Source organism: Odontomachus brunneus, unplaced genomic scaffold (genome assembly GCF_010583005.1).
Source record: "Odontomachus brunneus isolate Ranch 3 - 2012 unplaced genomic scaffold, Obru_v1 Obru_scaffold_029, whole genome shotgun sequence".
NCBI lineage: Eukaryota > Metazoa > Arthropoda > Insecta > Hymenoptera > Formicidae > Odontomachus > Odontomachus brunneus.
In genome coordinates, this window is record NW_022639479.1 from 1868620 (window position 1) to 1883762 (window position 15143).

At 46.3% G+C, this 15143-nt stretch overlaps 1 protein-coding gene across 20 annotated transcripts in view; it reads right to left on the minus strand.

Annotated features, from left to right (window-relative positions):
• The window catches only part of LOC116843001 (dystrophin, isoforms A/C/F/G/H-like), a 557622-nt gene that overhangs the window by 219503 nt on the left and 322976 nt on the right, over nucleotides 1-15143 (minus strand). For 18 of the 20 annotated variants that reach the window (XM_032812942.1, XM_032812944.1, XM_032812923.1 and 15 more), the window contains one exon: nucleotides 10461-10502. The exons of the other annotated variants lie outside the window; for them this stretch is intronic. In XM_032812942.1, coding sequence (XP_032668833.1) covers nucleotides 10461-10502 — 42 coding nt within the window. The remainder of the gene's footprint in view (nucleotides 1-10460; nucleotides 10503-15143) is intronic. 20 annotated transcript variants of the gene reach the window in all.

Below are 15143 nucleotides of genomic sequence, written 5' to 3' on the forward strand. Positions count from 1 at the left end.
TCGTTATAGAGCCGGAGAATCGGCCTACAGGCGCGATAAAGTCGTCGCCAGGACTGAGAGTTGAGAGCCGCCCACAATGCGCTCGCGATTACGCTTTAAAGTCGCAGCACTATGAATCGATATCTGTTTCCTTCGTGTAAGCTCGTGAAAAATGAACAATTCTATTGATCTCGTCAACGAAACTTTTCACTTTTCACGAATCTACGTGGAAGAAACTTACACGATTGATTCACACACCAGAGCTGCTATGTCTTTAAATCGTGCGACTGCGACCGCACTCTAGATGCTCCTCTATTTTCACACGCACGCTCGGCTCTACTTGGAGCATCAAGGTCCTCGAACGCACGATCGGTTATCCTTCGGCGATAAATTCAATCGGACCGCCTTCGGAAGTACAGAAAGCACGGCGGAATCGCACCACCGTCGCGGAATAAGTCGAATTGAAACGCGGCTATGTAAATGAACGCCTCGGGGGCGCTTTAATATGCCCGATTCGACCGGTTCGCGAAAGAAGACCAACGCAAATAACTTGGCGGAAGCCACGGCGGCCTCGTAGCCGACCGATAAGTTAAGTACGAGGGATGCTGGTGGCTAGAGGGAGGAGCAAGGGGGATATAAATTCGCCCATGGAAAACGTGACGGCTTGCAGAATAGAGCGGTACACAGCAGGTAACTTAATGAGAGCACGGCGTCTACTAAGACGAATGGTCCGGCTCGGCGCCGCGGCGAGCGAGAGCGGCTCATGGATATCGCGAACTGGAGTAAACATTGGCCAAATAGTCGCCGATCGCTCCCAATTTTCTCGTCCGTCTTGTTTGGGAACCTATCGGCCGTCCTGCCGCTATTCCCCTCGGATGCATAAGCAAACACATGTGGTCTGAGCAAACGGACGCGAATGTCAGAGTCGGCGATATCTCGCACGAACTCAAATTTCGTGAACTTAACAACAGCAGTGTGCAAACAACGAGGGAATTCTGATTCCGTTTGAAAAATTTTACGCTCTCGTAACGATCATATTTCGGAGTATTGAACGTTTCGTATTGTTATTTATCGCGCTCTTTCTCTCTCTTCCTCTCTCTTTCTTTCTCTCTTTGAAAATAAAACCGAAAAAGCTCCATGCGATTGCAGAATTCATCGAAATGGCAACGCAAAATCATTTTGAAATTTTACCTTTTTTTCGCGTTTCCATTTCCACTATCGCGCGCAATGAGAGTTGCTTTTAACGTGTTCAAAGCGTTATGATCAAAGCTGATTTAATAATATCCTTTTTATCGAACGTTTACGAAACTGAAATGCACGTAATGTGCGCTAAGTCAAGCGACAAAGTTTAATCTTATTTTCGTGTTTCGTAATATATATTTGTAATATATCGCAATTGTTCGGTCGGATGAAATTATCGCGCATTACTACATCACATCGTGTGAGTGTGCAATTCCATGTCAAATAAAAGAACATACGCACAGTCGACCGTCGCCCGATACTGTGGACGAAAGAATACTTTCATCGATCGATCGCGTTTAAGCATTCGAGGGGACGAAAAATAATACATCAGAGAGCGAGGAAAACCTTTTTCTTCCAGATGGCGAGCAGTATGCAGCAAGCACATTAACGTACTCGCGCGTGTCGTTAGTCCAACATGACGCGCGCACACACACACATACACACACATTCACTCACAATTAGCACCGGCCACAGAACACCCGTAAAAGAGCACATGCGCCTCACGTTTTCGTGACGTAACCCGCGCTACCGCGCCCGCCACGCGCTCCACTTTGGTCGACGAAATCGTTTAAACCGTCGTTAAAACAATCATTAGGGTCCAGGAACGCTCTCCACGGTGAATTACGGACGTTCCGCGCACGAGACTAGTCCCAAAAGTCCAGCTGTCGGCCGGGCTGGTGCGCGAGGCTTTTCACGACGCGTGAGCGAGCGCGTCTTTCGACTTCCACCTGACGGGATCCTCGAGTCAGCCTGAGCCGAAGACAGTGCAATTACTACCGAATCGAAGCCCATAGCACCGCTTTTTGCGAGGGTATGCGCGCGTACCGGGGACACGTGTGTACACACGCGCACCGACGAGCTCGAGGGCACTCCGCGCCGACGGTCGCGCTCGAATTCGACCACCATTGAGTTCTCTCGCATCGGCTCTTTCCCGTCCGCACGCTTTTTCGTGACACTCGGACGTTTCTATTGGCACTCGAGCGCACCTCGAGAGCACCTCGTCTCGTATCCTAGTCTAGTTTCTCTCCTTCGCCCGACTGCTCCCGGTACTCTTCGCGTTTCACGTTTCTCGTCGTGCCGAGGCCGAGCTTCAACCTTTGATGACATTAAGAGGGCGAGAGAGAAGAGAGATAGAGAGACAGGAAGAGAGAGAGAGGAGATGAGGACGTCGAAAAGGCGCCGTGAATTCCCTCCGCTGATACCGACCGTCTCCCAGCATCAAATATGAGATCACGTAGCGTCGGGAGAATACCGTAGTCTAGCAGTCAGGTGGGGCCTAGCAGTGTCTAGCAGTCGCTGCGACGTTCTCTCTTCTCGGCTTATGTCATCGACATTTCCAGTTCCGTTCTGTCGCGAGACAAAAGCCGAGTTCGAATTTTGTTCAAGGTTTGTCGTACCACGTATTAAACGTTTGCCAATCGGTGCTATATTCAGTCGCATAGTTGCGTCACGGCAATTCCAATGGCGTGAGTGAGGCGAATTCAGGCTCTTCCGTGTTGTTATCTTTTGAATGGGTTTCCGTTCCGCGGTAATCCACGCGAGTACTTCACATTCCCGATGGCGTGGCCGGAAGAAATTTTAAAATAACAGACTCGTATCTTATTACAAGAATAACACAGCTCTATCGAAATATATAAACGAACGTTAAACTGACATTAAGCTTCTTATATGTCCTTACTCGTGCCCGCCGTCATAGGAGATACCCGCGGTCCTTATATTTTCGCGAGACAAAACGAATCTATAAAATCGACGGCATATGATCTCAACTCTCCTCATCTCCCTGTGCTTTTCCTCCACAGTGCATGAAGCGCGCGATCTATCTCGATAACGTATCAAAAATGCGAGGGAAAGAAAAGCACTCCGTTTGACGTCGACTTTGCGCGAAAAAGAACCTCTCCCTCTCAGCTCGCGCAGTGCCATACGTACCCCGGAGGCACTGAATAATTAGCTAATCTTTAGCGTAGAATCGTCAGCTTTCGCTCGGTTGGTCCAACGGTCGCCATTCCTCGCGGATTTCAAATATCAAAATCGCACCATATAGAATAGAAAGTCTCCGGCGCCACGAACGCGTGCGCGGTCACAAAAACACCGAGAACTCCACCTAGCTATAGAAGATCGTCTCGTCAACTCGTGGTTACCCACATGTTTCCATCATCGTCGTCGTCTACGCGCAGGTCCATCTTTTTCACTCCGAACGTCATCTCCGTGAGGACACGTCAGGTTGCTCGTCACGGTCCACCACTGACGCGAGATCAAAGACACGTGCTTTGGTTCACGCGAAACATCTCATATCGCGTGTGAGGCAGCAGCAGCTGCTGCTGTCGTCGTAGCCAGCCTTTCTCGCGACCTTTCCCGATGATCGGATCATCCCTCGACCTTGTCGCTTTCATCTCACACACAGAGATCGAGTGGTTATCTTTGAATTCCCGTCTTTGACGATGCGTCGTGGTGGTGGCGCAATCCTCAATACCAACTACCGTTACTGTGAGACGACGCGAGATCCACCCCGAAAGGGAGAGCGAAGGGTGCGAGATCGATTCGATTGATCAACACGCGGATACCAACGGGCGATCTATCGCGGGAGAACGCGAGGCATGAGTGCGGAACGCTGTGGTGTGTACGCGGCACTGTCGTCCGTACCCTCAACTCCGTAGGTACTCCGCATCCGCACTCCGGTGCTGTGCGGCGGTCGTGCGCCACTGTGTGCGGCTATGTGCACGTGCACCCACACAACCACGTGACACGTGGGCGTGTTGAGGCGCGAGGGGGAACGGTAGAACTGGTAGGGACGGGGAGAAGGAGTATGAGATGGGTGTACACGTAGAGTGCGTGGAAGAAAGATAGAAGGAGGGATAGCATTAAAGAGACAGAGAGGGACAGAAGGACGAGAAAAGGGGGCAGGGTTAGCGTGGATGTTGTGAGTAGAGGTGAGATAGACAGAGCGTGCATGCATTGGTGTGTGTGTGTATATATATATATATATATATGTGTACGAAAGGCTGAGAGAGAAACAGCAAAAGAGAGAAAGAGGGAGAGAGAACGCTACGTTCCAGCACGACAGGAAACAAGAGCGAGGGACAAGGATGAGAATGCGGCAAAGACGGTAAGGGAGGAGACGGAAGAAGAGCGGGAGAGCAAGGGATGAGAGAAGAAGCGGGTAGATTATAGAAAATATGACCCCGAGCAGTAGAACGTCAGGCCAATCCGTGAGTACTAGGGAGAAGATCTTTCTCTCTTTCTCTCTCTCTCGTCTTCGTGTTCCTCTGACGAGGATCGACGGGAGGAATTATATCGAGGAATTATTAGCGAGATAATGATGATCCTCCGCCGTTGAACTTGCATTGTATAGGTATTATAATTACGGGAAATCAGAGTAAAAGAACATCACAGTTGCTATGGCGATACGTGATCAGCACGACAAAGTCCGCGGTGTAAAATACGAGCGCATATGGCGCGTCTGCATATTAAAGGGCGATAGAGGGATTGCGATTTTTTGTCACGCTTGAATTTCAGTAGCCAATCGCTGGCGGACAAATGTATATGTGTATACGTGCACATATGTGAGTATACACGTGGAAGGGACAACAGAGCGAATATCCGGAGAAAGACGATACAGAACACGAAACGGTACACGGCGATACGCGAAGAGCGAGACGCGCACACAGGCCTGTGCACATGAGCGAGCATTGAGATAGAAAACGAGAAAAGGAAGAAATAAATCGACCCTGAAACGACGGCGCCTCGCGTACATAGGGCGACCTTGCAAATTGAGAGTGGGAGAAAAGCGACTCCTGCCTTCTATTCTCCGTCTCGCGTTCTCTCCCTTCTCTCTCTTCCTTTTCTTTTTCTCAGTCTCCACCTTGGCCCGATCTTTACCTGGCTAATTCGAGTGGATCATCTTCCCCTATCAAATCACTGTCGTTAATTTTTCACGATAGATGTTCTCGCACACATACACACGCGTGCGCCATATACGATTGGCGATCGGTCTACGCTGTAGTCCATGACTAATTGATCGAATTACATAACCGCATTGGTCGATGGGAATCAGGAGATCAGTCAAGCGTTACATAATAGTTACATAACTGTATCCTTTTTTTCGCCCTTCCCTTCTCTCTCTCTTTCTCTTTTTCTCTCTCTCTCTCTCTCTCTCTCTCTCTCTCTCTCTCTCTCTGTTCTTTCCGCTTCGTTATATTTTTTTATCTTTACAGAAATTATTTGAACTTGGGAGCCTCAGGCTTCCAACAGATAAGCGGCTTCGCAGAATAACTTTTTTGTGAGATTAAATATGCAGAAATTATTTATTAATCTCCATAAAGCTAAATATCGCATAAAATAGAAAACTTGTTGTTTTTGATGCATCATCTGCGATTATATTCAATAATGATTAACTTCAGATGTTGAAGAGTTATCATCCGCTGATGAGCATGGGTTTGTAGCTACGCTTTGCGCAGTCGGTTGACGTGTTTTAGGTGCTTTTACGTTTTATGAAACTCAGAGAGAGAGAGAGAGAGAGAGAGAGAGAGAGAGGCGGAGAGAGAAGAGAGATTGTCACTGGAGCTAGAATGTGACGTAAGGACGTTTCGCGACTGACCTTTAACCCAGCGAATCGATACTCTTATGCGGTAGATAAAGTTAATAATACTCAAAATAAACCGTGGCAGCAACGTTATTAAAATAGCTCGTACATGCAAACCCTATTTCATAAGAGCTGATAGATTTCGTTGCCGACCAGCGACGCGTTATCGAGACGAGTGTTCGTGGTAATCGGCTGGCAGATACTACCACGCCTTAATTAATATCAATTAGCTTCTCGTTATCGAGGCAAGGTTTTACGAGAGGGAAGCAAGCAAAAAATACGATATACTTATTAACTTTAACGCGTCATATGAGCTTTCTGCGCGAACCAATCATTTTAGATGCGTACAAGTGATAAAAAAGAAAAGAATTTCTACAGAGCATCTTACACGAATCTTTTCATCTCACGCGCATCTTTTCCGAATCGAGTCGGAAATTTCTACCTTCCTCTTTTTCGACGATTCTCCTAACGAGCGGATCCGCGGCGAATTGCAGTCGCGATAGTCATGTTAGTTACAGGAACGATATCGGGAGAAATAATAGAAATTGCTAAGTGGCTATAATGACTTCCGGGACCGCGGAGATTTTAATGTTAAAGAGCGCGGAGTGTACGCTTCCGTAACGAATTCCGTCTTGCCGTATCTCTCGTCGTCGTCTTCTCTACGGTCTTATGTATACGTAATTGCAATTAGGAAGGCCGCAACAAAAATGCAAATACGCAGGATAATAACGACGCAGGCGTGGCGTACGGTTTCCGCGGAAGTGGATTCGGTGGAGTGTCCTCCTTTGTAACCGGCCTTCGTTGAAGGGACAACGCAAGTCAGATAACAAAAAAGCCTGGTGCGGTCAGAGCTCGAAAGGGATTCTCCGACGAATAATGACCTTACGCTTCATGCGGAAATTTATTCTTTTCGCGCTGGCTCCTAAACCGGTATTTTTCGCGAGGTTGTCGCCGCGGGTTCTCTTTCTCTCTCTCTCTCTCTCTCTCTCTCTCTCTCTCTCTCTGTCCCTCTTTTTCTGCTTCTCCTTTTTTTCTCTTTCTGTCTGTCATTCCAGTTTCTTGCCTTTTCCCGGAACTTTGAAGTTATTAACGGTTAACGCACCTTGTTAACGTCAAGATGCAATCTCGAAAGAATGACGAAAGAATCTTTCGACGCGAAAATTCCAAGTAAACTTTTCCCGAGCTATTTCCGTTTTGCCACGCGCCTCAGTTTCTTTCGCTTTTCCAATCACGAAAGTTGTGATCACGGTGGAAATTCTTGAAATTCAGGACTGGAACATTCGTTTCTCACGGCGTTTGATCTCTGCGCAACGTGAGATAATGCGGATAGCGCAGAATAGTGCAGCGGCAGCACAGGCAAGTAAATTTAGACTTTCCTCCGCGAAAAGGGATACGATATCAGAATTACCACTATATCGAGAGAGCAACGCGCTTCCTCCTACGATATTTTATTATGCGCGCGTTGCAACACACGCGGAAGTAGTGCGCGCTGCGTTGGTGGAGCGTACGTAAAATATATTTACGAGGTATCCGGGGATATGTTAACCATGAAAAGTTTCGGTGCTCATTCATTTACGAGCTCTTGAAAAGCAAAAGTTTCCGAGGGAAGGGTTCGCCAGCCAAATGAATTTATCCTCACAGTTGTATTTTCCATTTCCATTGTGGAGCCGCACCGCCATAATGCAGCCAGACGCACATCCAATCGGAACGGTGTATTTTTGTCAGCGAATTTATCTCAATATCACCCGTATCATAATTCATACGCGAGATTTAGGATGGACGTCGCCTCGGGCCGTCCTCTCCGACCTATCTCGATTTCATTGCGGTTTCAATTTAGGACGTATCGCGATGCTCTCCGAGTGATTTTCCGCTCCCTTTTCCTTTCCCCGTCCGTAATTCCTCGGACCCACGTACGTACCAACACGATATCCTCGTTCCTACGAAGGGGAGAGTTTGAAAGCATCGTAAAACTAAAGACACAAGACGTGACCTCCGAATGTTGTCGTCGCAGTTTATATCTTCTTACGATTACGCATCATCTCGCGGAAAAGCGGCCTTAAAGTTGAGGAAATGAGTCTCAATAGAAGATGGAGGAGAGATAAATGATTCGCCCGACGCGCGCCGCGGAAAACCCTTGGAACACCCGCGGGGGAGCGAGCATCGGTCGGCTTCAAGGTCGACTTTTATTGACGCGCGATTCGCGGGATATTTCGCGTCGGAGAAGCACGAGAGGCCCGAGTAGGCGTAAATCGCGAGGTCGGTCCAGGCGGGGATTTACTCGCGGAATAAAATCGCGGTCGGGAATTTATCGTCGGCGCGGGAAAGTTCGCCGGTCGCGGTTCGCTCGTGTCGCCGGCCGACGGGAAATATTGTTTCGCGACGAGGCCGAGGGACAGAACCGGCGCGATGTCTGTCTCGCCGGCAGAGCCTCGGCGAACGAGCCACGGATGCGAAAGCACAATGGCAAACCGCCGGGCGAGGGCTTTAAGGCTCCGAAACTACGTAATGCTCGGCCGTGATGTACTGCGAGTGCAACCCGAAACGTTGGCCGCGTCGTAAAAGATGAGCGACGTTTACGAGGCCGCAGATTCGATGCGCACGAGATGGTAACGGTCCGGCTCGATGCGAACCCGCGACCCGGTGCGCGCACCCGCGCACTGTTGCAATTTCAAATGGCGAGTCACGAGAGGCAACGCGAACTCGCGTGTGGTGTGCGTACAGACGGACTCTCTCTTTCTCTCTCTCTCTCTCTCACACACACACATACACACTCTCTCTCTCTCACTCTTTCTCTTTCTCTCCTGTGAGAGCCCGTTACGGATAAAGGAGAGAACGTTAATCTCGCAACGGACAGACAACGTAACGATCGCGTCGTGCTGAGCGAGCGGGCGCGCGCGCTCTGCGAACTTGTAGCTGTGGTCGGTGCGTTACATACGAATGGGACGCGTTAAGGATCTGACATGCATCTAAGCGATAACGACCCACGCGCTTGGGAAGCCACCGGGAAAGTATTTTGGGAACGACTGGAGCGAACGAGCGAACTTCGATTTGCGGCGCAGTTTGATCGTCACCGCCCTACTCGTCCGCAGAAATTCACGTATCGTTAATTCCTTCCTGAAGTTCCAATGCTTCACACAATGTTAAATGCCGCACAGTATCCATAGGTTGATATTCCAAAATTAGACGACTCGCGGACTCTGACATTGATACAGTGGGAGAAAAAATATTTAAAAATTAGTATATATTTATTTGGTTGGAATATTAATATATTTACTCTTGTACTAATATGAAAAATATGTTTTACATACGAATAAGAAAATATATATTTTCTTAAAAAATCTTAAGAAAACCTTTATTTCTCATGAAAAAGCAATTATTTATTCTATTTAAATTAAAGAATTTAAATTTAAATAAATATCCTGTTAGTACCCAAATAAATATTTAACAATTTTTAGGTATTTTTTTTCTCAATGTATGATGCTATCACTCAATGAAAACTAAATGTTTTAAATTCTCCCAATATTCGTTAACCTATTGATACCGCATAACGAGTATGACTCGTTTTCTGCGCGAAAGAATCTGTGCAAAGATCGTTTTTAAAAATGTTTCAAATCAAATATTTTTATTCATTAAAAGTTATATTAAATAAAAGAGAGAGAGAAAGAGAGAAAAAAGAGAAAAAAGAAGAAAGCGTTGCAATTTTTATATCTTGAAAAATTCTATATCATATATGAAAAATCATATATGTTAATTCGAAAATCAGTACGGTTTCAATGAGTTAAACTCATTAAATTTGTAAACGTCCTTAGAGCATGCTTATCAAATTTTTGTCTATTTATTTGTATGTCTCTCGGTGTAAAATCGACCAGAAGAATGTACGGCGATGATAAATGAATGAATAGCTTAACACAATTTTCTCATTTCTCCATTCGTCTCTCCGCGGTTACGTAATTCGCGCTCTACGCGACAGAGACGTTCCCGAGGCAGTAGAGATTCGCGTAGACGGGAAACGAAATAACTTTAAGCAGTTGATACATTCGACCGTGCAATTCGCGGCGGACTGTTGCTGTAAAACGATAAGTTACGAAGTTGCCATTATCCAAAGTAAACATGTGCTACCGTAGCAATAACACGGCCATCCAACCGCGCGGATTCGGAAGATCACTTGAACAAATATTAAACGCGCACGCTCCATCTATGTTAATATCGCGTCATATCGATTAACATAAAATCTAATAAAACAACGACAGGTAACTCTCCACCGCAAGCTTTTGAAAACGGTGTGTGCGATCGAACGAAAACATTCTGCTCGTCGTCGAGAACAAATATTCCACCGTAATTGTGATACATAAAATTTCGACTCCGCGGATTGAACAGACGTCACCCCGGCAAACTGTCAGTTCGATAAACTCAAAAGTATCTCTCTTTCGTTCTTTTGCGCGAGAAAAACAATACGGATTGTCTCGGTAGAAAGCGCATCCGAAATCGCGAACGGGTATTTATCAACAGACAGAATATTTCACGTAATATCGCCCGCGGCTGCTGCGACAGCCGATCTTGTAAACGTGCTAATGCTATAAAACCTCCCGCGGTAACATTATAAACCGCGGTGTTTCGAATGCATGTAACAACATCGCGAATAATCACAAAATCCACTTACATTAACGTAGCGGGAACAATCGATGTCATTTGATTCACATACCTGCAACAACAAAGTATCATGTTTGTTAATCTTACGATGTGTCGTGAGAGAGGAGACACTGAGAGAGAAAAATTCATCTAAAAAATAAAGTTGCCGAAATTATATCGGTCTCGTAAATAATACCTAATCCAATCTTTTTATTATTGAAAATATATATGACATCTAACAGTAAAAAATTAGGATTAAACAATGAGAGATATAAACAAAACATTTGCAGACTATATTTTATTTTGCGCGTATTACAAACATTTTAAAAGATTGAAAATTATTGATGAGATTGGGAGATCGGAGATTTCCGCAACTCTCTCCTCTACTTGTACAAATATAAAACATTTTTCACAGAAAAGAATATATTTTTTTAAACTGTGGTTCTTCGTGAAAACAGTTGTTTATTATGTAATAAAGGAATTTAGATTTAAGTAAATATGTTATTAGCACTCGCCGAATAAATATTTTTTTAATTTTTAGATTTTTTTCTCTCACAGTGTAGTTGTATCATGTTTACGTTACGCTGAAGAAAGAGTTTGGTTGGCTTAACCAAATTCCTGATGAAATATGAACGAATCAGAAATCTGGTCGAAGTTACCCGAATTCTGTTCGAGTTAACACAAGATTTCTGATTAATTTGAACAGGTTCTGATTAATTAGAAATTTTGCTAACTTGAGCAGAATTCTGGTAATTTCGACCGGAATTTCTGATTTGATTTTCATATCTCTTACCAGACATTTGGTTAATTCAGGCTGAATTACTTTTCGTGTATATCGTCTTGCGATTACGATTTTCCGCAGAAGTAGGTCACATTTTCGGGTGTGACAGATCGGTGGTCGCGCTGTCAGGGACAGAAAGAGAGAAAGAAAGAAAAGGAGGTCGCTCTCCCATTTTTTCCACTTCGCGCTGGAAAAAATCCGCATGACTCTTTTTCCCGCCGTTCGCAAATTTTCACTTCGCGGCGAGTTCTCCGCCACGGGCCTTTACCCCCTTCGACAGTCTCGGCGCTTAATTCCAGCTTTTCCTACGCTTTTATTCGCGGTCGTCGTTCACCTTGCACCCGGTGCGCCAACGGCGACGACGAAGAAAGAAAAAAAAAAGAATCGATCGATGCGAGCTCTCGGTCGTTCGCCGCCGCCGTTGACGACGACGACAACGACGACGACGATGTCCTCGTGTCGTTGGCAACGACGTGCCGAAAAGAGACCAGAAAGAGACCGCTTCTCTTGCGCGCAGAGATTCAAACCGGCTAATTGAGATTACACGAGGACGTCTCTCCTACGAGCTTCTTAATAGCGATATAAATCCCGTGACGCGTTTCCCTTCCCTAATTTAAACGTGTAACAGTGCCGGATGTGTCATCATACTTGTTCGCTCAACGGCGAGATAAAATTCGAGCGAGTATCAAATTGATACGCGAGAGACTTCGTCGAACGCGTTCGAGCACGGTGAATGAACTGGCGTCGCGATAACCGGACATTCGATCACCAATTTCTATTTTCTATTTTCCATCTTCAATTCAATCGCCAGTCGCGATCAATAATTACGCTCCCGCCGGCTAATTGATTATTTAACCACATAAATTAATTTATATTTGCCTGTCCGAAGTTTAATAACGCCCCGGACACGCCGCTACTTCAAGAATTCATAAACAAAAACGACGCAATGTCCACGTTCTATCCCCGCAACGATATGATATTTAGATAAATCGCACTCGCGCGTTCGTTTAAGCAAGAGGCAGTGCATCGCGAACCGGAACGAAGTATTACGATTCTTTTTCGTTCGCTCCTCACCGTTAACCGACATTACGGAGATGGGGTACAGCTGGTCGCGCAGCCGTTTTCGTTAATCGGACGAAATCCGCACGTAAAAAATTACAAAAAATAAAGAAAAAACCAATGACAAAAACAGAACACGCAAATGGCCGCGGCTACTACCACGCGCGAAATTGGACATTTCGTTTAAAGTTGGCGTTAAACACTAGCTAAAACTGCCCGGCGTTGCTCGAATTACCACAAAGTATCAAGGGAATGAGATCATGGATAGGGGGTGAGGTGTCCAGGTTTCCGGGTAGCTTATGTTTTCCTATATTTTAATATTTTTTAGTGTCCTAGAGAATAATTATGTAAACTTTAGTTTAGAAAAACTTAAAAACTTAAAAATAGAGAACATAGACCGACAGACAAGCATTCTGTTTTATACATAGATTTAGGGAGGACCTTAAAGTGAAATATAATGACCTACATTGGGTCTTAAAGGGTTAAATGAATGGATGCGGGGTTTTAAAATTCTGTCGTAACGGAGAAGACATCCTACTTTACGAATGACCCCCTTTGATGTAAATGGACCGGCGAAATTCGCTGCTGCGTGCGAACTTTACGATTCTATTACTCTTCGATACGTCGTCCCGGTATCGATATCGTGGTCGATCGGCGGAGACGATCTAATTCAGATTTACGACGTGTCGAGAGAGTGCCGAGGTTACATCCCATCGTTGTCTGTTGCAAACGCGGCAAGAGAGCACGACACGCTTATAATTGACGTTCCGAGGATGGCGCGGATTCTCAAAGCAGCTTTTATGCGAGCTTTATTAAGGGCAGCGTGCCGAGGTATCGCACTGCTGCCGCGTAGAACAATGCGGCTCTCCGCTTCTAACTCCCCTTGGTCTTCCTCTTCGTCAACCTTATGCCGGAATGTAGCAAAGAATTACGGGCACCGCGGTAACGGATTAAGAATAAGAATCGTGACAGAGGAGATGAGGAGACTGGGTTAACGGCGAGGAGGAGGCTGTGATTAAAATCGCGGTCGGCCGACTAAGCGAAGCTTAGCGCGGAGCCGTGGAATTATACGGTGTGAATATTTTTAGTAAAGTGATGAATGTGAAACCGTCTCGTGTTGCTCCCTTTCAAGGAGCGTCCTCCGCGATCTCAAAGAGGGCACACACGTCGTCGAAAGGAGTTTCGATACCGTTCGCGCGCGATGTGTCCTCCATTCCTCCATAAATCCGACGAGAATTCGCCCGACAGTTCGCGCCGCATGATACTCTCTGCCTACCGACGTTTTATCAACGAATTTTTCGCCGGGATCGCGCACGGGTTTCATAAATCTTCAAGAGCCGAGAAATTGACGCGCAGCGACTGCAAAGAGGGGTCCTTAGCTGATTAAGTTACCGCGCTTTCGCTACGTCTCGAGAATTAATGAATACTGAGACGGCTGAGCCTAACATTAAATTGCATGAGATATTAATTAAATTCAAACAGAAATTAAAATTGCGCGTCGGGAGTTACACACCGCGAGGACGGAAGGGATCAGCGCAACTACGGGGAGCGAAATAGCTAATAAACATCAATTCGGCCGATCTTGCCCCGCTCCGAGCAATTGTCGCAACAGAAATGATACAGCTCGAGCAAGTTTGTTTGTTTTTTCATATTAATGGATACGCGTTAATGACAAGTGAAGCTTACTAAGAGAAAACTTTACTGCAAGGAACGCACAGACAAACATCGTACGGTACAGAATGCGACTTAGCGATTAAATTTGCCGTCTCACTGTCGTCATCGTCGTCGTCGTAGTCGCCGTGCTGGCATGCGCGAAATTAATGAGCGCCAGGCGTGCTGCACATGCATTGTATCTTTCTCGTGCGTTGATTGCGGCCTCTTAACTCGACTTCGTCGTCGCGGCGCACCGCGGAAAGTGCAACGTGGAAAACACACTCGGCCGGCCGAAGGAGGCGCGATGAGAGGATAGTTCGTGCGTGCTCATACGTAGGGACGTGCCGGACGGCGTGTACGTCTAGCCTGGCCGCAGAGTCCGCGAAGGGGTTGATTACAATATATGAATATTCAGTGGGGCAGACGCCGCCTTTACTGCTCCTTTTTCGCCTTCTCGGGCTTTATGCGAAGAGAGAACTCGGCCGCCGCCGTCGGCGTAGCCGTTGCCACCGCGCGCGGCCACACCGCCACCCACCACCGCTGGCCACCGCTGGCAAAGTTCGGGAACCGGCTTAATTAATTCCCACGGAAGTGAAACCTTCGTTAACGCCGGTTTGCGCTAATTAGAGCGAATTAAGGAAAAACGCCGGGACGGAGACGATCCCGGCGTATCATTGTTATTGCTGCGCGTGGCCGATTGCCTCGAGAGAGCACGTCGTGGAGTTCTTCAAGTCGGAGTTGGGATATCGTTCGTCACTTGTAGGGAGGAGATAAGTGAGTGAGAGAGAAGTTGCAGCGTGTTTCGTCATTGCAGTCTTCGATCTTCTCTCTCACTCCTGCATTGAAGAAATTGTTTTTATATTTGAAACTAAAGTATTTACATATGATATAGTTGATACGTTTTTTACTTGTGTCAAATATATGTATTTTTTTTTTTGGTTGCAACTACCAAACATTTGGTTGGTCGCATTTTAACCAAGTCGTGTATCAAATTTTCGTTTCGACATCAAAATCCTTTTTTCAGTGCGGGTAAATTCGCAAGAGATAACTGCTAGATGGCCGGTCACAGTTGGGAAATTGGAGACGAGTTCAAGCAGAGTCGCGATTTTTTTGAGATCCGGACAATTTCGAAGCATTCGAGGAATGCAGAAAATTTGTGACACGCGCGGAAATGATTCATTCTCTCTCTCTCTCTCTCTCTCTCTCTCTCTCTCTCTCTCT